We start from the raw sequence: 24,635 nt of genomic DNA, 5'->3' as shown, positions 1-24,635 counted from the left end.
ATAAAATATAAAAAAAAAATTTTTTACTGGGGAATAATTTGATTATTTGAATACAAGAGCATCAAATGATTAAGGATTGCAGCATTTTGAGACTATTGGCAAGACTATGGGATTAGCTTGACTACGTGGAAGTTGCAGAATAAAAAAAGAAGATCAAGAATCAGAAACTAGAGAAACAGCATCTAAGCGATGAGTCAATGAGGAACCCGAATGCCTTAGGAGAAATCATTAGAAGGGTAGGAGAAGAACTTGGAGGATATGGGACAATGTCTACTTGAGAAAGTTTGAAGAAAGAGTGAGTCAGCATTGACAGATGTTGAAAAAGAATAGGTAAGAATGACAATGCTTCCTTTGAATTTAATGAAATCAACTCAGCAAATGCTCAAAACTTCTTTTCATCCTACATGCTCTATCTCTGTTGATGGTTCCTTTGTCTATCCAACAAGGAACACAACAAGAAGGACCCACAGTCTAGGGTCCTTCTGCATGCTTTACTCAGTATGGGAGGGTGTTATGAAACACCTTTAGGAAATACCCTACCTAGCGCTAGCAGTGATTTTCCTCTGTTTGCTCCAGGTCCATTCTTTGCCTTTCTCTGCCTGGCTTTGCCTCAGAAGGCTGACTCCTGTGGAGTGAGTAACCCAGGCTCCCCTGAAAGCTAGCTTACTATTGGGTTCAAAGAGCCAATGGGAGGAGGAGACTGGAAGGACTGAGGGAGGGTGGGAAGGAAGGAGAGAGAGGTCAGGGGGTTCATTCCCTGCCCCTTTCTGCTTCAGCACTAGGTTCTGGCAGTGGCTGCATCCCTCCACCAGGGCAGCTCCTGCCAGGTGGCCCCTCCACCAGCAGCTTCAGCTTCCCCTGGATTTGTGTAAGGCTCCTCCTCCTGCATCTCCTCAGGTCCAGAGTGGCAAAGGCTTCTTGCTGTTCTCCAGGTGCTTCAGCCTCCATTGTTCCCTTAAGTTGACCCACAAGTCTTCATTTCTTTCACTAAAGTCTTTTCAGTTGAACTATCTGAAACAGTGTTGGTCAGATATTGCCTGCACAGCCTTCAACCTGAAGGTGGATTTTTTTTTTCTTACCTATCTGAATATTCTCCAAGTCCAGAACTTGATAAATTCACTTGATAAATTTGATACATGTACTTAGCAATGGGGGTAGATGGAAGAGATCATTGCCTATGGCCTGTGTCTCTTGCCAGACATTGATTGAAACAGAATTTAAGGCTCTACATGACACCGCACTTAATTATTTTTCTTTCTTACAGGAAGCAGATAAGAGTAATATAGGGTGAATATTGTCTACTGCTTTTAAGTAAATTATGCTAAGACCTCTGTGCCTCTTTTCAGAAACAGCTGCCAGAACGCAGGACTAGAGTTATATTTGCAAATTCCCTGTTTTGTTCGTTTGCTAGGGCTGCCATAACAAAGTATCATGAACTGGGTCACTTAAACAACAGAAATTAATTTTCTCACAATGCTGGAGGACACAAGTTTGACATCAAGGTGTTGCAGGGTTAGCTTCTTCCGAGGCCTCTCTCCTTGGCTTGTACATGGCCACCATTTCCTTGCGTTTTCATATGATCTTCCCTCTGTGCTTATCTGTGTCCTAATCATCTCTTCTTATAAGGACACTAGTCACATCCGATAAGGGCCCACCCTAAGGAATTCATCATACTTACTTACCTCTTTAAATATCCCTTCCAAACACAGTCACCTTCTGAGGTCCTAGGGGTTAAGACTTCAGTATATGAATTTTGGGGGTCATTATTCAGCCCATAACACCTGTCATATATATACACATACACACACATATATATATAAAACAAATAGTTGTGTGTGTATATGTATGTCCATAATATACATATCACCTATATATTACATATATGTTATATACATGTATATTTGTTTTTTTAAGTGAAAAATTGAGAATGAATGTCACCTGGGCTCTTCATTTGTTCTCTGAGCAAAACTATTAAAGAAACCAGAAGGCTCCCCAACTTGGAACAATGGCTGATTCTTCCCAGGATCAAACATAAGCCACAGGCAATGGTCTCTTCCGTCTACCACCATTGCTAAGTAAATTTGTCAAATTTGTCACGTGAATTTATCAAGTTCTGGGCCCAGAGACTATTCAGACAGGTAAGAAAAAAATCCACCTTCGGTTCAAGGCTGTGCAGACAACATCTGACCAATACTTGGTGCTGAAATAATTATGGAATAAAGGGAGAGTGAAACTCTGTGATGAATCCCTGTCTCGTGGTATCCTTCAGTTTTCATCTTCTTTTGATCGAAAGAATGATAATACACTCTTGCCCAGAAAGAGGAGGTCATGCCTAAAGATGGCAGGCCCTACATCAGAGATGCTTAGCTCAAAGTCAGTAATCGTTACAAAGGAGAGTTGGAAGACATCAGAGGCATCTAGACATGGAATGAGACCTTGGATAACTTAGGAAGCATGCAACCCAGTGTACAAGTGGAGGGTTTGGTCCCATTTCCACTCCCAGACAATATGATGAGACCAACAAGAGTCAAAAAGACACACTTTATTAGCCACTCTCTACATTCAAACTCTCTGTCTGTCTCCCACCCCCACCACTTCTTCAGGGCACCGTATCCCCATGGAATACTCTATGTGGTTCTCATGGTGGGAGAACAAGAGGGTCGGCCATCTTGGCTGGTCCGGGGTACTCGGCAGAGCGTTGTTCTTCCTTGGGGAAAGGCAAGACAACCAGCGTCTCCTTCATAGGCCCCAGGAAGAGAAAGGAGACATCCAGGGGTTCTCCTTGGGGATTCGTGGTTAGATCCAGCTGCACAGGGAAGGCCTCAACAGGGTCTTTTCCTTTGGAATCTTCGGGCTGCTCATACTCCAAGTCAGGGAGGTGTTGGACAGATTCTTTTGGCGCAACTTCGGAAGGTGAATGAGCGAAGGCTGTGTTTCTCTGCTGTGGCTCTTCCACCCTGAGGATGCTCACAAGTCCCTGGGTAACAACAGGGGTGGAAGCATGAAATAAGAATACTTTCAATAAAAGAATGTCCCCCAGGGAAATCCCTGCCATGACTGGTACCAGGCTAAGCTGTTCTGTGCTTTTATAATGGGATGTTTCAAAGAGAGACAAGATAAAAGGATTGGCCTTTAGTTAAAGGGTTATAAAGCACTACAGATGAGGGCCAGGGAGTATTAAGACTGGTAGAAACTTACTGCAACTTTCACAAATTCCTAACTGAATAATGGTCCAGAGAGTTTAAATGGCTTATTTAAAGTCCCCGGTGAGCTGTCTCCCTGTTCCTAGAAGTGGCAGTAGCAGCTACCTTTTATTGATTATTTCTCCAAGCCCAATACAGCTCCCTGTATCCAGGGCTCCTTCTTATTTCTCACAGGGATATAAAGGAGGTAAGTATTGCACTCCCATTCATAAAAGAGGCAACCACAATTCAAGAGGTAAAAACTTGCCCGTGGTCACACAGCTTGCAAGTATCAGAGCAGGACTGGAACCCAGGTGGCCGGTCTCAACCACCCTTTCAGCTATACCAGGCTGCCTTATAGTAAGTGTTCAATAAATATTCTGGAAAGGGACGGAATATTTTCATGGAAACACTTCTCCCTATGGTTCAGTGTAAGGGTCTTTGGAAGACTTAATTTAATCTCAGAGGCCTGAGACATCCAAATTAGTAGGTCCCTGTTTCTTCAGGGATATTACTTATTCTTCAGGACCACATTAGACTAACACAACGAATGACAGGTCTTTAACCAGCTATCCTGTGGGTTTGACCTCAGGGCAGTCTGAATAAAGTGGTGATCACGGATCTTAGGAAATTAAAAGGAGAGGGTCGGGTAGGGAACAGCTGAAATGTAGATAGAAGACAATGAGATTGAAAAATACCTGTGATTCAAAGAAGTTGCAAGACACGGAGACAAACCTTTCTAATCCTCTTTTACTCAGAGAACCTTTGCAAATACCAACAGGCTAAACAAAAAAAAGAGAAAATACATGTTGTTTAAGTATTACAATTATCAGTGATCATAAATGGAAATCAGTTTGCTTTCTGCTTGTGTAGACACACAGCCAAACAGTTTTAATCTACTACCATGCAGTAGGCAGGCTCTGAGCCAATTCTCTCTAGATTACTTCTGTAAGTAATCACCTAACAAGGCTAACTTGCCTCCAATGATGGCAAACTCGGGACATCTTGAGGAACAAACTCTATTAGAAAATTCTTTATACTGAACAGAAATCTGTGTCTATAGAACGTATACCTCTTGGCTTACTTTTATCCTTAGGTTGATTAGAAAACTGTTTTTTTTTTAAGTCTCTTTTGTCAATTAACAGTATAGTGTGAAAATCCTTTTATGGCACTGAATAGTCTTCTACAATTTTTACAATGGCTATGTCATTTTTCTCTGAGTTATTCAACAAGATCTCTTTTGTGAGACACTAGATTGAATATCATTGGTTTTGTTTAAACTTTGAAGCTATATATTTTCATATACTTCTAATTAATTCCTAGGGTAAATTCCTGGAAGAGAAATTTTAGAGTCATAGGGTATGCACATTTTCAAGTGTAACTAAAATTTTATAATAAAATGCTGCTTCAATTTCTTAAGAATTTTAAGAATACAGGCCTCACGTAGAATTTATTAAAATATATCCAAAGAGATTGCCTGAATATTACTCTACCACCCATCTCCAGGCTATATGAAGACAATATTAGAAAATCCTTTAAGTGTGAAAAATCCATTAATGTAGGACGTTTTTGGGGAATGGTGCTTCTGCCTTTCCCTTCTCCTCTTTGTCACCAAATCACATAAGGAAAGGACTCTAAGAGAACCTTTTGGAGAGACTGCAGCTACCTGTACCAAGTAGAGCACAGCCACTCTCACTGTGGCTATAATTTACTGAGCTACCATAATTCACAGGCCTACGTGGTGCTAAAACTAGACTGGACCACAAAGAGACTTTGAGGGAATGCTTACCATATGAACCCTAAAGTTTAGGGACATATGAACTATGGAGATTGAGATCTGCTTCTCAGAACATTCTAAGAGCAGGATCTTGGAAAAGCATCCTTCTATGAGAGGGTAAGGAGAAAAGGCATCAAAGGAAAGCCCATTTCCACTGTTTGGCAGAGTAAAAATGTGTGAGAGTTCCATGGGACAAGGAAATGTCATAAGTAGTACTCGTTTGAAAGTGCCCACCCAAGGGACTCCCAGATATGGGACATTTAATAATAAAAATCTCTGGGGCTGAATCTGAGATGGGTGGTTCCGAGGTGTCCGCTAGAGAATACATCATCCCACTAGGAAAAGACCTCTGGATGAACTCACTCCTGTGCCACCTAAGACAACCATCACAGGAGTCTCTCTCATAGAGAGCCAGTGTAGACCAAGAGAAAACTACACCTGCAAGTTCAGTTATGTAAAAAGTCTTTGTACTCTTTCCTCTAATTCTCTCATCCATCTTCAAACTTGGAAGATCCAGAACTCAGCAAACGGTTGCAAGAGGGAGAGAAAGAATGAAAGAACAGAACTCTCACACTAGGTCTGAAGCTCTAGATCAGGCTTTAGAAAAGCTTTTATGTGGAATATGAGACAGAAGTTTTGATTAAGAATTGACTGAACAGATTTTTTTCATACATGTAAGTGAACCTTAATTACCTAATTGAAAGTGTTTCTCCTACGAAAAATAATGAGAAAGATATAGGATCTGCCCAAGATGTAATTGGCAAGTGAAAAGAGAGTTCCACAGAACAGGGTGAAGATGCTTTCCCAATTATTCCTTGAGAAAATTGAGACTATTCAATTGCCTGGTTACAAAAGTCTTTTGAGAGATACGTTTTATATTCAGAAACATATATATAGGTTGAAAGTAAAAAGATGGGAAAAATTTACAAAGTAAACAGCAACCAAAGACAAATGTTAGAGAAATTTGTTAGACAAAATTTGTTAGATAAAATGTTAGACAAATGTTAAACAAATGTTAGACAAAATTGACTTTAAGACAAAAATGGTTACAAGAGAAAAGGAAAAACATTTCATAATGACAAAAGTGTAAATTATTAGGAAAACATGACTCAAATACCTAAAATTGGACTTAAAGAGGGACCATCACTTTCAATCTTTCAGAAATAAAAAGGGAATGCTATGAACAACTGTATGCCAGCAAATTAGAAAATTTCGATGAAATGGATAAAGTCCTAGGAAGACACACCTATAGATTACCAAAACTTATTCAAGAAGAAATAGAAAATATGAGTACACCTATAACAAGAGATTGCATTATTCATCAAAAAAATTCCCACAAGGAAAAGCCCAGGCCCAGATGACTTTATTGGTGAAGTCTACCAAACATTTAAAGAAGATAAACACCAACTCCCTCATAAACTATTCCAAAATAAAATAGAAGAGAAGGGGAAATTTTCCAAATCATTCTATAAAGCCAATATTACATTCATATGATAATCAGGCAGACACAATACAAGAAAACTAGGGATCAATATCTCTTTGAATATAAAGAAAAATCTTGTAAAAATACTGGCGAATAGAATTCAGCAACATATAGAAAGTATTATACACCATGACCAACTGGGATTTTCTCCAAAGTACAAGGTTATTTTAACATACAAAATCAATCACTGTTATATACAATACTAATAGATTAAAGGAGAAAAAATCACATGATTATTTCATTAACACAGAAAAAGCATTTGACTAAATCCAACATTGCTGCTTGATAAAAACATTCAACAAACTAACAATAGAAGGGAACTTTGAAAAAGTTCTTTCTTCATAGAACTTTGAAAAGGGAACTATGAAAAACCTACCATTAGCAGCATAGTAACTTATGAAATATTGAAAGCTTTCCCCCTAAAATCAGGAATTAGATAAAGATGTCTGCTCTCCCCCACTCTATTCAACATTGTCCTGGAAGATCTAGCCAAGGAAATTCGGCAGAAAAAAAAAAATTAAAGGCATGCTGACTGGAAAGTATCTCTATTTGCAGATGACATGATCTTGTATATAGAAAAATCCTAAGGAATCTACTGGAAAACTATTAGAACTAATAAATGATTTCAGAAGTTTTCAGGATACCTGGTCAAGATGAAAAAATCAATTATAGTTCTATATACTTGCAATGAACAATCAAAAATAAAATTAAGAGGGCAAATGCAACATATTAGCATCCAAGAGAATAAAATATTTATGTATATAAATAAGTGAAAGTCTTGCACACTGAAAACTACAAAACATTGTTGAAGAAATTAAATAAATTCTAAACAAAATGGAAAGACATCCCATATTCATGGATCGGAAGACTGAATATTGTTAAGATGACAATTCCTATACCAAATCAATACAATCCCTATCAAATTTCCAACTGCCTTTTTAAAACAGAAACTGACAAGCTGATTCTAAAATTAATATGAAAATGCAAGGGATCCAGTATACCCAAAATAACACTGAATAAGAACAAAATAGGAAGACTCACACTTACCAATTTCAAAATTTACTAGAAAGTTACAGTATTCAAGATAGTGTGGTACTGGTTTAAGGAATGATATACAGATCAATGGAATAAAATTGAGAGTACAGAAATAAACCCCATATTTATGGTCAACTGATCTTCAAGAAGTATGCCAAGACAATTAAATGGTGAAAGAATCGTCTTTTCAACAAATAGTTCTGGGACACCTGGATATCCACATGCAAAAGAAAGAAGTTGAACCTCCTACCTCTCACATCATGTACAAATATTAACTCAAAATGGGTCATAGATCTAAACATAAGAGCTAAAATTATAAACTGTTAGAGGAAGCACATGTAAATCTTAGTGATCTTGGATTAAGCAATGGTTTTTTAGATACTACACCAAAAGCACATTCAACAAAAGAAAAAATACAAATAAAACTTCAGTAAATTTAAAACCTTTGTACTTCAAAAACTTCATCAAGAATATGAGTAGAAAGCACAGAGAATGGAGGAAAATCATGTATCTGATAAGAAGATTGTATTCAGAATATGTAAAGAACGTTTACAATTCAACAATAAAGAGATAAATCGTCAAATTTTAAACCGGGCAAAGGATTTTACTAGACGTTTCTCCAAAGAATATATTCAAACGGCCAAGAAGAACATTAAAAGATGCTCAACATCATTAACCATGAGGAAAGTTCAAATAATAAGTGAAATTAGATACCACTTCATACCCAGTATGACGGCGATAATAAAAACAACACTATTAATATTGGCAAATTCGTGGCAAAATTGAAACCCTCATATATTTTTGATGGGATTGTAAAACTGGTACAGTCACTTTGGAAGAGTTTAGCAGTTAGTCAAAAGGTTAAACAGAGTTCTCATATGACCCAGCAATCCCACTCCAAGGTATATACCAAAGGGAAATGAAAACATATGTGCACATAAAAATTTGTACATAAGTATTCATAGCAGCATTATTCATAATAGCTCAAATGAGGAAGTAACCCAAATATCCATCAACTGATGAATAAACAATACATGGTATAGCCATGCAATGAAATATTATTTGGCCATTAATAGAAATTAAGCCCTGACACATGCTACAACATGGATAAATCTTGAAAACATTATGCAAAGTGAAAAATAGATTCAAAAGGTCACATACAGTATATCCCATTATATGAAATGTTCAGAAAAAGGCAAAGTCATGGACATGGCAAGTAGATTAGCAGTTTCCAGTGGCTTGGGTGAGGGGACAAGGTGAATGACTACTAATGAGTATGGGGTTTCTTTTGGGGCTGATGACAATATTCTAAAATTAGATACTGGTGGTGGTGGCACAACTCTACATATTTTTTAGTACATATACTAAAAAAGCCACTGAACTGTATGCTTTAAAAGGGTGAATTCTATGCTGTGTGAATTACATCTTAATAAAGCTATTATTATAAATAAGTAAATAAGGGGGGAAAGACTTTTGATGTATTTTGCCCAATCATGTTACAACTCACTGTGCCAACTGGCATTCCCACCAGGAGTGTTTCAGATGGTTTCAAGGCATCCTCCCCATCTCGGATGCAGTCTTTGAAAGACATCCTATTTGACTTTGTCCTTCTTAAAGAGTGGTCCAAGGAATGCAATACTATGTTGTATTCCAAATGTAACTGGATTTGTTCAGATAAAAGCAGGACCATCACCAACCACTGAGGAGATTTGTCTATGTTTTATAGCCTCCTATGGTCCTTTTCTGCAAAGACATAACACTGCTGATGAAAATTGCACTTGCAATCAAATATTATTGCACCTGGGCCATCTAATCAGAGAGTTACCATGTACCAAATCCCCGGACTTGCTAAATGGTCCATGGTCAATCTCTAAATAGCCAGCACAATCTCTAAAGTGTCAGTTGTTCCTTGAAGGGAAGAAAAGTGTCTCGTGCATTACACCTCATATGTAGTTTGTGCTCAACAATACATATAGATGATTTGTAAACACAAATCTTAAATTATGAAGACATTCAGGGATACTCACGGACGAGTCAGGGAGCTGAAGTATGCAAACAGTCTCTGGGGATTTGGTACATGGTAACTCTCTGATTAGATATTCCACAAAATAAGAAGGGCCAAACACCCACTGGTATGAGACAAGAGTTCAGAAACAAACATCAGACTTCCCCATGTGGAGAAATGACTGGGGTTTGGCAGCATTATATTTACAGGAACCATCCATACCCAGAGAGTGTTAATACAGGTTTCCTGTTGTCCCTTCGTCTAAGTCCCGCCATGATCAAACCATGTATTATGATTTTGCTATTTAGAAAACACAATCAGCATACCTCTTTTCTCTTAACAATTTGAATGGGCTCTAAAACCTTTCCCTTGCGTGAGCTTATTTTTCCTCCTGTAGATTTGCTTTTAGATTAGTTTTTCTTTATATGACAGATATCAACATAATCTAAATACAAATGAGCCTCCATTCCCTCTAACCCATAAAGCTCAACATCCACTCCAGGCCTTAACATGGAGCAGAAATCGACTTGCTAAGTGGTCCATGGTCAATCAGATATGAGAAAGTAGCAGTAAATAGTGAACCTCAGTAGAATCACCCAAGGAGACTATGAGTCCATTTCTATTATTACCTTAAGGGCAATGAGGTAAAAATAAATCCCACACGTCTTGTGGAAATCTCATAGAACCACTCAGAAATCGAAACGTAATTGAATATGCATCCGTCTACTGAAGTAGGGGGTGAAGAAAGTCTCTTGGGTTCTAATCAAAAGAAGTGCCTTAATTCTCTCCTCTCAGTTTAGGAATCGATAGCGAGTCCTCAGACACACTGTGGGTGGAAGTGGGCATTTCAGCCTTACCTGGCTAGAAGCCCTGGTGACTTTGACGAGAGAATACAGCTTCAAGGGGCTCTCCTGGTTGTATTTTGCAAGAGACTCAGTGGCAGCTTCCAGAACACTTGGATCTGACAAGTCAATGGGGCTGGGCTGGGGTAGTCGGGGCACATTCTGTGAATCTTTCTTCGAGAAACTGTTGGTGTCAAAGAGAGCAGTTTCAAATAAAACGTCCCAATTATTTTGAATCCTATAAATCATATGACCACAACAGAAGCAAAGACTGAAAAAGAAGATAATAGTCTACAAGGATGGAGTGGAAAAGGCATTACAGGAACGAAACTTAGCTGTCAGCAGTGAGTTTTCTTCAATGAACATATATTACTTTCATACTTTATGAAAAATCAAAGCAAGATGTTTTTCATCTGACCCAAATTTATTTACCCTAGGAATTTTCTTGAAAAACACATAACATGTATTGACATAAAAACGTTTTTCTCAGTTAGTAGATCAATATCTTCCATCATCAATGCCTCTGTAAAGCAGCTAGTGTCTTGAAAGGTTGGGATTTTATTTTTGTCATGTCTTACTCAACTTTTATTTCCCAACACCTGAGATAATGTGTAATACGCGGTGAGTGTTTAGTAAATGATGGTTTACTGAATGAATGGGTGAATGACATATGGGAGGTGGAAACACAGTCTCTCTGGTTAGACATGTGAGCCAGAAAAGAAACATTGGTCAAATCACTGTGTAACTGGATAGAATAATCACTCTAAATGTACAGCAGAATTTAGGACTGGGAGTCACAAAACTACTGTGAAATTCAGGCTAGAGGACTTGTCAGCAAGTTGTTTTTGCAGAGCAAACACGTTGTTTTGATCAGTCGTGTGTTTATTTGGGTGTTTTGGAATGTATTATGGTGGAGTTACATCCACAGCTTGTCACTCTGGGCTCCATCCCAGGTACCGCTTCGTGACCTCCCATACCTCCAGTGCCTATGGCTTTCATTTGAGTCCTGACTTATTTTCTTAGTTGTTGTTCTCTAATTTATTTAAATAACTTTTACAACCAGGATGCTCAAACTGTATCTAATAAAATATTTGCTCTGCTCTCTTGTCCCTCAAAGAAACCAGCAGTATTGCTATGTCCTGGAGCTTGTTATAAATGCAGACTCACAGGCCCTGTCCCAGACCTATGGAAGCAGAATCTGCACTTGAACAAGACCCACAAGGGGAGTCACAGGCACATAGTATTTTGGCAAGTAGCCGTCCTGTTTTCCCATGACTTGGATGCTTGCTTTCCATAGAACCCACAATGAATGCACGTGCATTCATTTGAATTGTCACTAGTTTCAGCCTCATTTTTAGTCCATTTATTGAATTTCATCAACAGTATTATGGACTCCTTACACTTGATAGGAACGGGGGGAGGGTTGTAGAAGGAAGGAAGAAGGGATGAAACATTCTATATGAAATAAGATACAAGACTTCACATCAAGACCGTGCATGGTCTGAGCTACATGAGTGGTTAGATCACGGTTCTACAGGAATGAAAACAGGACCACTTGTTCCTTTCCTGAATAGAAAACATTGTGGGAGAAGCAGCATTGGTGGTGGTCCTTAAAGAATGGATATGAGTTCTAAGGGCAGAGGGTGTCAGGGGAGGCCATCCTCAGGGGAGAGAAAGGCACAAGGAAGATGCAGAGATTGGAAAGTGCAATGTGTGTTCAGAAAATAGTGAGGCATCCAGTTAAACGAAGTGCAGACTTGGTGTAGTCAGGGAGGTAATGGCAGAGACAGCTAGAAAGGGAGCCTGGGGACCAGTAGAGAGATGATGCCATTTATGTCAGACTGAAAATTTAGGATTTAATGCAGTACTCAATAATAAACTATTACAGGTGACTTAGGAAGATTAATTGTGGGAAGAACAGTGCAAGTTGAATTTCACAGGGCAGGAAAGTATTGGATATATTAAGAACCTGTTCTTGGTATGAATCGGAAGTAAGGATGGGAGAACTCTATACACTCTGGGCATCACCCTGATTAATGCTCTTTTCCATCTTTTATTCAAACGAACAAAATCAGAGTCCTCTCTTACCTGGACGAAGAGTACAATTATACGCAGGTGAATAGAGAATTCTCCTTGGCTTATTAACGTAAATTATTGCTTTGCATTGACCATAAACCTGAAACCAACAAACACAGTTTATTACATGGTGAAACAACCTGACTTTTAAAAATACCTCCCAATTAAACTAGGACATTTATTTTTAAATAACGAAACATTTAAGGACAATTTCAGTGGCTTTCAGTGTGAGGAACTGCCAGCAGACCATCAAAGAGTTCAACCTTCTCCTGGAACACAGGTAGACTCCATTTCCCAGCCTCCTTCCCAATCAGGTGCGACTGTGTATAACTGCGCTCTAACCACATGAAGGTGAGCAGAAGAGATTGGAAGCACTTTCAGTTCTGGCCCATGAAGCTCTCCCATGTACAATCTACCCTCCACATTCTGTCTTTCTATAGCTTGATGCAGATGGGGATGGCAATCATAGAAGCCACGAGGTGACGGTGGCAGAGTATAGAGGCACGTTGTGGAAGGAACCGGGTCTCCAAGTCGCTTCTGGAGGAAACCCCCCTCTTGATCAGTAATTTCCATTTTGAACTTTACATGGGTGAGAAATAAACTTCCATCATGTTGGAACCAGTATACACTTATTAGGGTGTGTGTTATAGCAGCTAGTGTCACTTGAACAACTATAATTCACAACAGGGTAAACAGACTATCTGTTCTTTAAAACCAAATAGGAACAGTTGGACAAATTTGGTTAAATGATTAGGAAAGATAGCTCGATAAAAGAGTTTACTTCTTAACACAATCCTGTACTCATAATAAAGTTTCACAACAATTTAATGGAAATCACAGGATAATTGAGAATCCAATGAAAACTGACTATATTATTTTCAAGTCTCTTCAAAGATCATCTTTAAAAGGATCAATACTGAGGCCCTTCGGGTTCTATGATTCCAGGAAATCCTTCCAGGGCACCTCTGAGAGTTCCCATACTGTAAGCCTTACTCTCCCCAGCCTCAAACTTCATGTTGATGTTCATTAAAACAAAGTAAAGCAAAATAAAAAAGCTCTCCCTTTATTGCTTCTATAATCTTCATTAAACACTCATTCAGAGGGCTACACCTCCGCTCGTTTCCTCACAATTTAAACACAGACTGGGAACCTGCAGGAAGGTCTTGGAAGTAGGAAATAGGAAACAAGTTTTGTCTAATAGAATTGGAATACCCACCATGGGCACCATGCCCAAGAGATTATAAAGGACATTTAAAAGGTTGAACAAGCTTCACCCTGTAGACAGAGGAGACCTCATTTCTCCCTAGAGTTCCTGGACACAAGCACTTACCGATTCGTGAAGTGTCCTCTCCCCACAGTCCCTCCACGCCCTCTTGCTGAGCACATGGCAGTCAGTCTCTAACACGTCTAGTGTGAGATAGTACACAGATCCAAGAGCATCCTGTGGGAAGGGGTAGAGAAAGCGGTACTAGGAGTAGCGCCAGTCACTGAGGTATTTAATAAGGGTTTCTGCATTGTGAGAATGATCGTATCAGAATCGGAAATTATCTTGATGTTTTTTCTTTTTTTTGTATTGACTACGTTGATAACGCCTCATGAGAACATGGTACAACGGAGGTTGAAAAGTCTTGAGTTTGAATGCCCGCTCTGTCTTGTATTAATTGTGTGACCCTGGGCAAGACACTGTGAGTGCAGTTTCCTCATTGTAAAAGAAATGGGATCACGAGGACCTCAGAGTGAGGATTCAATCATACACCAAAAGGAAATTGTCTAGCACAGTAAATGGTTTTAACAGACATGCCATAAATGTGTTTTATTACAGCAAAATTTAAATCTCTATCACTTTTTTTTGGCAAAAAAATTATTTTCCTTTGAAATAAAATGTACAACCAAAAGAGCTCAGGGCTGGGACCGTAGGGAGGTCAGGGGGGACACCAGTTTTGGAGTAGGAATCTGTGCTTCTGACTCCTCCACCGCACACTTTTGCAGAAGATGAAGAGTCTATAAGCCAGAGATTTCAGAAGGGAAGGGAAATACATGCTGTGCCCGTGCTGGAGCAGCTCATCCTTGGGTGCAGACCACCACCTCCACAAGGGGATGTCAGAAGCACAGACTGGCAGGGCCCTTGGAAATCCTACAGCCTGCCCACCCCCATCATCCACGGGACACACCAAAACAGAGCAAAATCTCTATCCCGGTTTATTCTACTGGTTTTCTAGTTTCTCCTTTACCCGGGTCAGAAAGATCATTTTAAATTTTCTTTAAATGTTTTTGAGGTTAGATATTTTCTGATAAGAAGAAGCCTGTACACATCATTTTAACAAAGAAGTTTCTTTTTTCTTTTTTGGTACTTCTCTGAATCATAGAAAACAATAATAAAACAACAAAAATGACTCTTAGCTTTGGGCTGGAAATCAGGAGGAGGGAGAAGGGAAGGAAGAGAGATGGAGTCCTTAGACCGCTGGTGGAAACACGGCCCCCTGAACCTTAGATTTAGCACCCGTGATGAGGTCCTGGTGGCAGGGAAGGCCCGCCCATGGGATTCCTGCCCTGGTTAGCAAGAGTGCTCCAGAGTTGGGCTATGAGCCTCCCTGGCACAGTGTACTCTTTGATCGGTTGGACTTTGCTGCAGGAAGTGTGTGGCCGAAAGCAGACTCGTGTGAATTAACCAAGTGTGAGAATGTCGAGATCAAACTTTATTTCACCCAGAGCAGTGACAAAATGGCATTCTTCTCTATTTACAGTCTATCCCATCCTCTTGTCCTTCCACGCAGGGCTGCTGACAGAGGTTGTTGGGGTTATTGTACCAGGCGTGGAGATACTGCCCTCTGGTTAGGAGACTCATTCTCAGGTGCTGGCTCTGCCCCTGCCTCCCGACGTCGACCCTTGTACTCGCAGGAATTTAGGTGCTTCTGTAACTATAGTAAAACTCCGTTAATCTGAAGTTATCATTCCATAAGACAAAAGTGAAATAACCAGTTGATAAGTTGAGACCTTTTCCTGACATTATTGGTTCTTTATTTAAAAGTACCAATAATATTTGAATTGAAATAAAAACTCAGAGACTCAAATGCATCTAACAAATTGAAGTAGCAGTGACACATGTATCCACAGCGAGTGTAGCTGTGTAAAGCCCTATCTTGTTTCCCCAGGCAAAACACAGCAAGAATTATAAAATGTGTGCCTCTCTCACATTAAAAGAAAATAAACACAATCATATTGTTCATTTTTGCAAAAATCAGCTGTCTTCAATGTCATAGCAAAAAGGTGATGTGTGGCTAGAGAGGAACTTCCTCGTAAAATTGTCCTCGATGAACAAGATTTGCATCACGTCTCATGATATTTCCTTGTCAGTTACAAAAAAGATTTCCTTTGCAAGCTTGCCTCTACATTACTTCATCTGCTTTCCATTCTTATCGTTAAACTCAGAGCTGCTGAAAACTAAGTATTACTCATTCTAACCTCAGCAACAAGTAAACAGAAAATTCTTATTTGAAAGCCTTGAAGCAAAGAGTAGTTAATGAGTAATACAAACTATTAATTTATGAGAAGCATGCTCACTCATAAAGAGAATTACCAGAATAACTTTTTCAGATTAACTATTTGACATAACTAGCCCATTTTGAAAACAGAAAGTCAATTAACTTATTTCCCCCTGTCCTCCCTTAGGCCAATGTGCCTTTCTTATTGTCCCTCTTTGACCACTGGTGGTTTTTATTTTTCCCCCGTTAGAACGTTGAACGTTCAGTCTCTTGACTTCCCTTATTTTCACATGTTTGGAACCAGATGTCACAGTTTATTTAGAATGTCAAGAATCTTTGTATGAAAATCAGTGACATATGTTCTAAAATACACATTCATTATTAGAAAAGCAAATTGCAGTAGGCCACAAAGCACATTTATTTGTCAATTTTCTCTGCTAGTTAAGAAAACTTGTGAGGAAGACTCAGAAAGGATTTAGAATTCTGCACACAGTTTTATGTCTTCCACAGAAATTGACCATGTCCCCTTTGTAAGTCTCACCACTTCTCTCTGGGCTGTTTTGAAGCTTCATGACTTTGGGTGCATTATATCAGGATATTTGGACAATGGGGAGAGGGGATGACGAAGTGTTAAAGAAACACTGTGGCTGCATAAATTAATTAAAAGCATCAATGAGATCAAAATCATGAAATTCTTTCATTTCCACGGTTGGAGTCATTCCATTAACTGGCTTCCAGGGGCATCCAGGACATTTGGGGGAGGTTTCTGGAAAATCAGGTATCAGGTTAAATGAAAGGCTATTTGGCTCTATCTGAATGTCAGGGATCCAAGCATCATCATTCTCTGTGGGAGTTGGTGGTACATTAGTCACCACAGCTGCAATGAGACCTGAGTCTTGGAAGTTAGGAAAGGTAACTGCTACTCCTGGCTGGGCTAGGGAAGGGAGGGATGTTGGCCCTTCTGTCTTCTCTTGTGTCTGTGCAGAAGATGTAGTACTATCTTCAGAAGAACTTGCCAAATGCTCTGTTCTCCAACCATTGTGCTTTCCATTGTTTTTTCCTTTATTTTTATGTTTTCCATGGTCATGACCATGCTCATGTTGATGTCCATGGCCAAGGCCATGTCCCGTTTGGTGCCCATGGCCTTGGTCATGCTTATGGTAAGGCCATGACCAAGGTCATGTTTTATTTGCTTTCCATGGCCCCAGCCATGTGCACGAGTGGGTCTTGTACTTGTGCTGAATCCTGCCCTTCATCTTATATAAATGACATGGAAGTTTGGGGTGGACTTATAGTTGTTCCTTCTTTTGTTTCATCCCTTGCTACTGATCAGAAAGGTGAAAAACCTGGAGGCCTTGCCAGCAGTTTGATCTAAATAGGAAACATTAAGATGAATGCATTACTGTGAAAACCACACTATCAATGAAGAAAGAAGGGGCTGAGACCTGGCAATGTTATCTTGGTTTACATTGGAGCAAGTCTTTGCCAGATTTTAAATACTATATTAGTAATGCAAAAAGGATGAGAATGAATAATGTTTTTTCCTCTTTTGATTGATTTTATCATTTGTGGGTATTGATTATTGTTCATAATAAAACTCCGCTAAGCTAGAGAGTTTTTTCTTCACCTGGAAAAATTGGGAGGCTAAACTACATAATCTGTAGGGTACCTTCTGAGCCTATGATTATGTAAAGCCTTGGCACATTATTTATTAATTGATAGTATTTCTATTAGCACAATTAATGCCTTTATCCTAAAAGGCGCTGTATGGCTTTATGAACTGAATTTATATGGACCATATATCCGCAATCCCTTTGTTGAACTAAAACACATTAGGACATGTTCACAAGGTTGAAACACATCCTTTGTATAATATCTGTGTTAGACTATACGTATACATTCCCACACATGGAAAAAACCTAAACCAGAAAAAAGAAAGACGAGGCAATTTTCGTTGAAGAGATGGATTTGTGGATGATTTCTACCTATACTCGCACTACTGGCAAGAACATTATGATTGGAGGCAGTGTTTGGTGGTGCAAAGAGCACAGTGTTTGGAGTCAAACAAACCACACCCTACTAGTTAGCAGCATCCTGTGAACAGGGAGGGCTCTGATTTGACCTAGATTTGAATTTGAGTGCCAATAGCTTCACTTTTCTCATCTCTAAAACAGGAATAACGACAGCCCCTGCCTCAGAGTTGTCAGGAGAACAACATATGTCAAGTCCTCAGTACAGTGCCTGGGACTGAAGCAGCACTCGATAACGTTATTATTCACTCTAGGACTTCAGCATCTTTGCAATTTTCAGTGTCTCGTTCTTGACGATGGGGAAAGTATTACTTACCTCCCAAGTTTCTCTTAAGAATTAGAAAAGAGGATGTAAACTAATACTTCTCACATCTGCACATGAGTATGAATCCCCTGGGGATCTTGTTAAATGCAGATTTTGATTTTGTAGATGTGGAGTGGGACCTGAGATCTGCCTTTCTCCTAAGCTTCTTGGATGTAAGCCGATGCCAGCGGCCATCTCAGGCACACCTTGAAGCTGCACAGCTAGTAGTGTGAGCTCTCCCCGTCAGGTGCTGCACTCCACTGAGAGAGAGAGACTATTGAATGACTGAAACTCACAGTGTGTGAGAAGGGACTGCTGCTCTCCATTCTAGCCATAAAAAGACAGATTAGCACAGCAATGTGAAAGTTCTCCCCATTTTAAAAAACGTGGTGCCCGAATTCATTTAAATAATGGTTCATTGTCAACCCCAAAATAGAACTTTTCTGAATGAGCAAAATTGACCAGAGCTGACTGGAATTAGAGTCATACCTTTCCTGGTGATCGACACTTGACAGTAGTGTTAACCCTGTTCTTCCAAGGTACCACAATAACGTCAGCAGTGCATTGTAGAACTTCCTAGCCATGAAAATAGAAGCCAAAAGACAGAACAGCGTTATTCATGAGCCACTTAAACAAGTATAAAACATCAAATAGATTTCCAGGGAATAAGTAGACAGTTGCATTACTACTTACCCCAAGTTTATTGGTCTCACAACTTTCAGTCAACTCTTTATTACTTTCCTTGGAACATGTGGTTTCTTTGGCCGTGAACGCAATAGCAAACCTTGTTCCAGACACAACCTGAAAAATTAATTAGCACGAAGTAGAAGTTTAATTAATATTCTATAATAAAATATATGTTTTTACCCTAAAGGCTTTTAGAGGACAATATTAAATTTTTAATTACACACTGACCAAATGAGGGTTACATAAAAAAAGTACAAATGTTTGACAACAAAACTTTCCATTTGTATGCATGTACTAAAATATTTGGCTGTTCACTGGTCGCATTTCGTTTTCTACAATGATACAATTTTTATATTTTTGTGAGTTTTGTTTGTTCAACAGTTGTAAAATTCAGGCGTCATTCAAGGGCTCAAATTGTAATAGAATCTAAGAAGAGTATGAAGAAGAAACTTAAACATTTTCTTTCTTTTCTTTGACATTGAATGTTATTTTGTATTAATTTCAGACATATAACATAGTGGTTAGACATTTATATAATTTAATCAGCAATCCCCCTGCCTAGTCTAGTACCCATCTGGCACTATACATAGATTACAATATTATTGTCTACATTCCCTATGTTTTACTTTATATCCCCATGATTATTTTGTAAATATCCATTTGTACTTCTTAATCCCTTCCCCTTTTTCACCAACCCCCAAGCCTACTCCCATCTGGCAACCATCAAAATAGTCTCTGTTATCTATGAGTTTCTTTATTATGTTTGTTTATTTTGTCCTTTAGATTCCACATATAAGCAAAATCACATTGCATCTGTCTTTCTCTGTCTGACATACTGCAAAGTTTCTGTTAAGAAATCAGGTGACAGTCATATGGGAGCTCCCTTTTAAGGAACTAACTGCTTTTCTCTTGCTGCTTTTAAGGTTCTTTCTTTGCCTTTAACCTTTGGAATTTTAATTATGATGTGTCTTGGTGTGGGCCTCTTTGGGTTCATCTTGTTTGGGACTCTCTGTGAGTCCCGGTCTTGTATGTCTATTTCCTTTGCCTGGTCAGGGAAGTTTTCCGTCATTATTTCTTCAAATAGGTTTTCAATTCCTTGCTCTCTCTCTTCTCCTTCTGGTACCCCTATCACGAGAATGTTGGTATGCTTGATGTTGTCCCAGATGCCCCCTAAACTATCTTCATCTTTTTGGATTCATTTTTCTTTTTGCTGGTCAGATGGGGTGTTTTCTGCTACCTTATTTTCTAAATCAATGATTCGATTGTCTGCTTCATCTAATCTACTGTAGATTCCCTCTAATGTATTCTTTCTTTCAGTTGTTGTATTCTGTTATTTCTGACTTGTTCTTTTTTATGTTTCCTATATCTTCATTGAAGTTCTCTCTGAGATTCATAACCAATGTTGAACTCTGTATCGAGTAGATTGCTTGTCTCCACTCTGTTTAGTTCTTTTTCTGGAGCTTTGTTCTGTTCTTTTATTTGGAGCACATTTCGTTGTCTCCCCATTTTGACTGGCTTCCTGTGTTTGTTTCTATGTATTACGTAGGACTGCTATGCCTCCCAGTCTTAGTAGAGTGTCCTTAGTAGTAGGTGCCCTGGGGGATCCGTAGCAGATTCTCCCTGGTCACCAGAGCTGGGTGCTCCAGGTGTGCCCTCCGGTTGTAGTTGCGCCTTGGTTGCTGTTTGCACATCACTGGGAGGGAATGACCCTCAGGCTCATTGGTTGTGAGGACTGGCAGTGACGACAGTGAAGGAGCTGTTGTGCAGGGGTTGACACTATGGAGCAGGATTCGCGTTAGCAGGAGTCTGGTGCCTGCCCAGTGTGCCCATTGGCTGTGTCATCCTTGGAGTCAGCTTGAGGATGCTCTGGCTTGGTTGGAAGCTGGCCACTGGGTGTGCCAGCCCCAGGGCCTCCTGGGAGCGGACCTCCTCCAGACCAAATTCAGCTGCAGTTTGTGCCCTACCCTGGGCTACCTGGTATGAGCAAAAAAGCAACCTGAAGATGGCCACCACCTGTGCTGGGCTTGGAGGTGCTTTGACAGGTCAAACCATGAACTGTGGCTGGCTGTCACTAGTACCTGGTTTAGAACTGCGCATCCAGGGGTAGGGGACGTGCTGAAGCCAGATGCCTCTTCTTTGGGTTTTGTGAACTTTAGAGAGATTTTAGGAAATTCCTCAGCATGAGCCAAGACAGGCAATTTGTTTGGAAAATTCACTAGAAGCTACTTGTGTGTGGCCAAAATTAAGTGGGGCAGCGTCTCAGGGAATCACCAGGCCAGGGTGAGTGAATGGTGTTAGCCAGGTTGATGGAGACTCAGATATGGTGACTATATATGTCTGCATGCCAGGAGTGGGAAGGGCTTAACAAAGAAACAATGGCTTTTGCCAGCTCCCCTATCCAGGTGAAAGCCGCCCATCCAGCCCTCTCTCTGAAACCAGATAATTCAGTTCCTCCCTGTGCATCCCTGGTGCCCTTTGAGCTGCTGCCCCAGTGCTGGAGTTTAGAGTGAGCGAGTCCTTCAGCAATTAAATCTGTGTGCAGGTTCTTGAAGAGGATCTCCTGGGACTACAGCCACCCTTGTCTTACTCAGCCACAATCAACGCTGGTTTTCATGGCCATAAGTTATGTGGACTTCTGTCCCTGGCAGTAGAACCCTGGGCTGGGGAGCCAGATGTAGGCTGGGAGCCCTTCCTCCTCCCTGGGGGACTCTGCAGCCTAGATATCCCTCTCAAATTTTAATGGTCACATGCGGGTGTGGGACCAGTCTGTTCCACATCTCTACCCCTCATACCAGTCTCGAGTTGGCTTCCTCTGTATGTCAGTAGTCGTAAGCCTTTGGTTCAGCAAAACTTCAGGCGATTCTTAATGATGGTTCTCTGGTTTAGTTGTAAGTTTGATGTGGTCAAGAGAGGAAGTAAGCACAGTGTTTACCTACGCCACCATCTTGACCAGAAATTTTAAACATTTTCTTTAAATATGCCTTATTGTCCACCAAATCATGAATCAGAGAAATAATAAGTTAGTCCCACCATAGAAATTATGTGGATTAAATTATATGATTAGGAAAATTATTCCGATTTTCTAGTTTGTTTCTCTTACATTTTTTATATTAAGAAACTGTTTCAATCTCTAGCAACACTTTTAATCACTATTCAATGCTATCTCCACAATTAATATTTTGTGACCATTAAAAAAAAATTGTGTTTGTCTACAAGGGCCTACTTTATTTAAACAGTTAAACTCATATTTTAAAAAATGCTCTAAATTCAACAAAATACCAAGTATACTTTTTTCAAAGTGAGTTTTAAAGGCCATGTCTTATATCTCTTATACATTTGAGAAATATGTGCAGTAAAAATGATCTTAAATTACACGTTGAAAAGTTAGTTGATGTCGCCCAATTTGTGGCCAAAGTTATCAATACTTAATTCTAGGATTTAAGTGTGTGTGTGGGCAGGGATTGTGGGGGGTGTTATGGACTGACTATGTCCCACCCACCAAATTCAACTACTGAAGCCCTACCTCCAATGTGACGATTTTAGGAGATGGGCCCTTTGTGAGGCAATTAAGTTTAGATGAGGTTATGAGGATGGGGGCTGCATCACAGGAATTGTCTCCTTATAAGAAGAGAAGAGAAACCAGAGCTCTCTCTCTCTCCCTCCCTCTCTCTCAATGTCTGAAATGTGAGATGACACAGTGAGAGAAGGTGGCCATCTGCAAACCGGAAACTGAGTCCTCACCAAGGAACCAAATTTGCTAGTTTTTGGACTTCACAGCCTCCAGAACTGTGAGAAATAAACTGTTGTTGTTTAAGGCACCCAGTTTATGATATTTTGTATCATAACCTGAGCAGACTAACACTGTGTGTGAGTGTGTATGTTTGTGTGTGTGTTCGTGTGTGTGCGAATGTGCGTGTGTGTGTGTTTGTGTATGTGTGTATGTATAATATTATGTAGCTATCAAAAAGAGTATATCAATACATCTGTTGACCTGGAGAGATGACCATTACTTAAAAAATCAAGTTACAGGGTGATAGTATAATCTCATTTGGAAAATCAAACCACAACAGTCTTCCCTGTCTCTATGGTTCTTTTTAAAGCACAAAGAAAGTGTGGTGGGAGGAGGGTGGAGAGAGCAGAGTCACGGAAGAACTAAACTCCTCCTTCACCTTTTCTGGCATTGTTTTGCTGGGTAAACATGGTTATATTTTTAAGATAAATTTCATAATTAACTTTTAAATCTCCAGGTGTGTGTGTAAGTGAAAATGAAGGTTCTAAGAGGGTTTCAGAATCTATATTTTGAGGATCATAAATTTTCTTGCTTGTTTCACAGTACACCTTAACACAACTTTTTAAATGATAATGTTGATTGAGGTAATGCTGCCTAAGGAGGTTGGCAATATATGACACAAACCACACGGATAGCTCAACATACTCAGGGTGTAGAAGGAAGGAATTAAGTAGACATAATAATATCTTCCATTCGAGGACCTCAAGATTGCATCCATGTTGCCCTTATTATCAGGTGTCATTCTTATCAGAAGTCTTCCCTGCTTAAACGCATCCTGCCCAAGTTTTGTTTTTAAAGTAGAGAACACCATGTAGCAAAATAAATTACAGATGCATTTAAAAAATTAAATTAAAGAGATGAACTCAAAAGATACTAATAAATATCCATCAGATCTCAGGATGAGGAAGGACTTTCTTGGGTGAAAATCAGAGGAAGAAAATCAAAGGAAGGAAAAATGTCTAAATTTCACTAAACGAAAATGAAAACTGATTCTTAAAAATCATAGCAAGCAAATATAGTCTACGATTAATATTCTTATGTATATAAAGCCTACCACACAAAAAAAATATGACAAAAGACATAAACAGGTATTTCAGAAAAGAAGTTAGAATTGTCATTAAGCCTGAAAAAATGTTTACCTTCATCAATAACCAAAGTTATGCACATTAAAAGAGCAATGCAACTCCATTTTTCATCTTCTATATGTTAGCAAAGATTTAAAAAACAGCGATGATACTTGGTGTTGGCCAGGTGTGGGAAGCATGCAGCCTCAATCACTGTTGGTAGGAATAGAACTCAAATCAAGATGATCAACCCATGTCTTTCTTCTACCCAGGTGGTGTGAATGTAAATTGGCATCAGTGCAAATAGGTGGACGATTTGGCGATGTGCATCAAAGTTTTAGACACGTACTATGCTTCGGCATTTCTAGCACTTTGTCAAAGGAAAATTTCCTGACTGTGCACACAAAGATCCTTGAAGTGTATTCATCTGAGACAAGACAGGGAGAAACACAGTCTGGAACAGGGACAACGATGGTAGGGGCAGGGCAAAATGATTGGCCTGTGACAGAAATTGCAATCATTCACATGTGCAAAGGGAGATTTGAAGGAATATTTGGTATCTGAAACATGAAAGCAACTGGGAATGGACATGCATCCAAACAGGACTAAATATGCAAAGCCAAGGCAAGAATCAATCTGTAAAATAAATCTTTAGCAGTTTGGCAGATTGGTTATCTGGAGATTGGCGTTTGGCAAATTCATCACATGGTAAACGACTTTCCAGTAACTTGGCTGCTTCCAGTGAGGCTACCTTGAATGACCGAATCAGAACAGCCAAATTGATCTCTTTAAATGCAAACATCATTAAGGATTCATCTCTTAAAAGTAAGTTTGAGAGTCTCACAATATTCCAGATTGATTTGGCAACTGAAGGAACG

The 24,635-nt window shown here is 39.5% G+C and overlaps 1 protein-coding gene and 2 pseudogenes across 3 annotated transcripts in view; all 3 read right to left on the bottom strand.

The window, feature by feature from the left end:
* Positions 1-17,253, bottom strand: part of LOC148754774 (kininogen-2 pseudogene) — a 58,647-nt pseudogene extending 41,394 nt beyond the window's left edge. The window contains exon 1 of the transcript XR_016019645.1: positions 17,155-17,253. The product of XR_016019645.1 is annotated as a kininogen-2 pseudogene (transcript). The remainder of the gene's footprint in view (positions 1-17,154) is intronic.
* LOC148754775 (fetuin-B-like) lies at positions 2,523-14,649 on the bottom strand. The gene is given in 8 exon segments (XM_088794350.1): positions 2,523-2,977; positions 3,881-3,964; positions 9,505-9,606; positions 10,340-10,468; positions 10,471-10,508; positions 12,413-12,500; positions 13,731-13,868; positions 14,632-14,649. Coding segments are annotated over 8 exon segments (936 nt in total). The 3' UTR covers positions 2,523-2,638.
* The window catches only part of LOC141568634 (kininogen-1-like), a 32,869-nt pseudogene continuing 24,510 nt past the window's right edge, over positions 16,277-24,635 (bottom strand). Inside the window, exons 8-10 of the transcript XR_016019643.1 lie at positions 18,910-19,017; positions 18,706-18,792; positions 16,277-17,253 (exon numbers count right to left, since the gene is read on the bottom strand). The product of XR_016019643.1 is annotated as a kininogen-1-like (transcript). The remainder of the gene's footprint in view (positions 17,254-18,705; positions 18,793-18,909; positions 19,018-24,635) is intronic.

The sequence above is a fragment of the Rhinolophus sinicus genome, chromosome 17 (assembly GCF_057876585.1).
Source record: "Rhinolophus sinicus isolate RSI-liver-muscle chromosome 17, RSI-T2T, whole genome shotgun sequence".
Taxonomy (NCBI): domain Eukaryota; kingdom Metazoa; phylum Chordata; class Mammalia; order Chiroptera; family Rhinolophidae; genus Rhinolophus; species Rhinolophus sinicus.
This window is presented reverse-complemented; position numbering and strand designations above follow the sequence as displayed.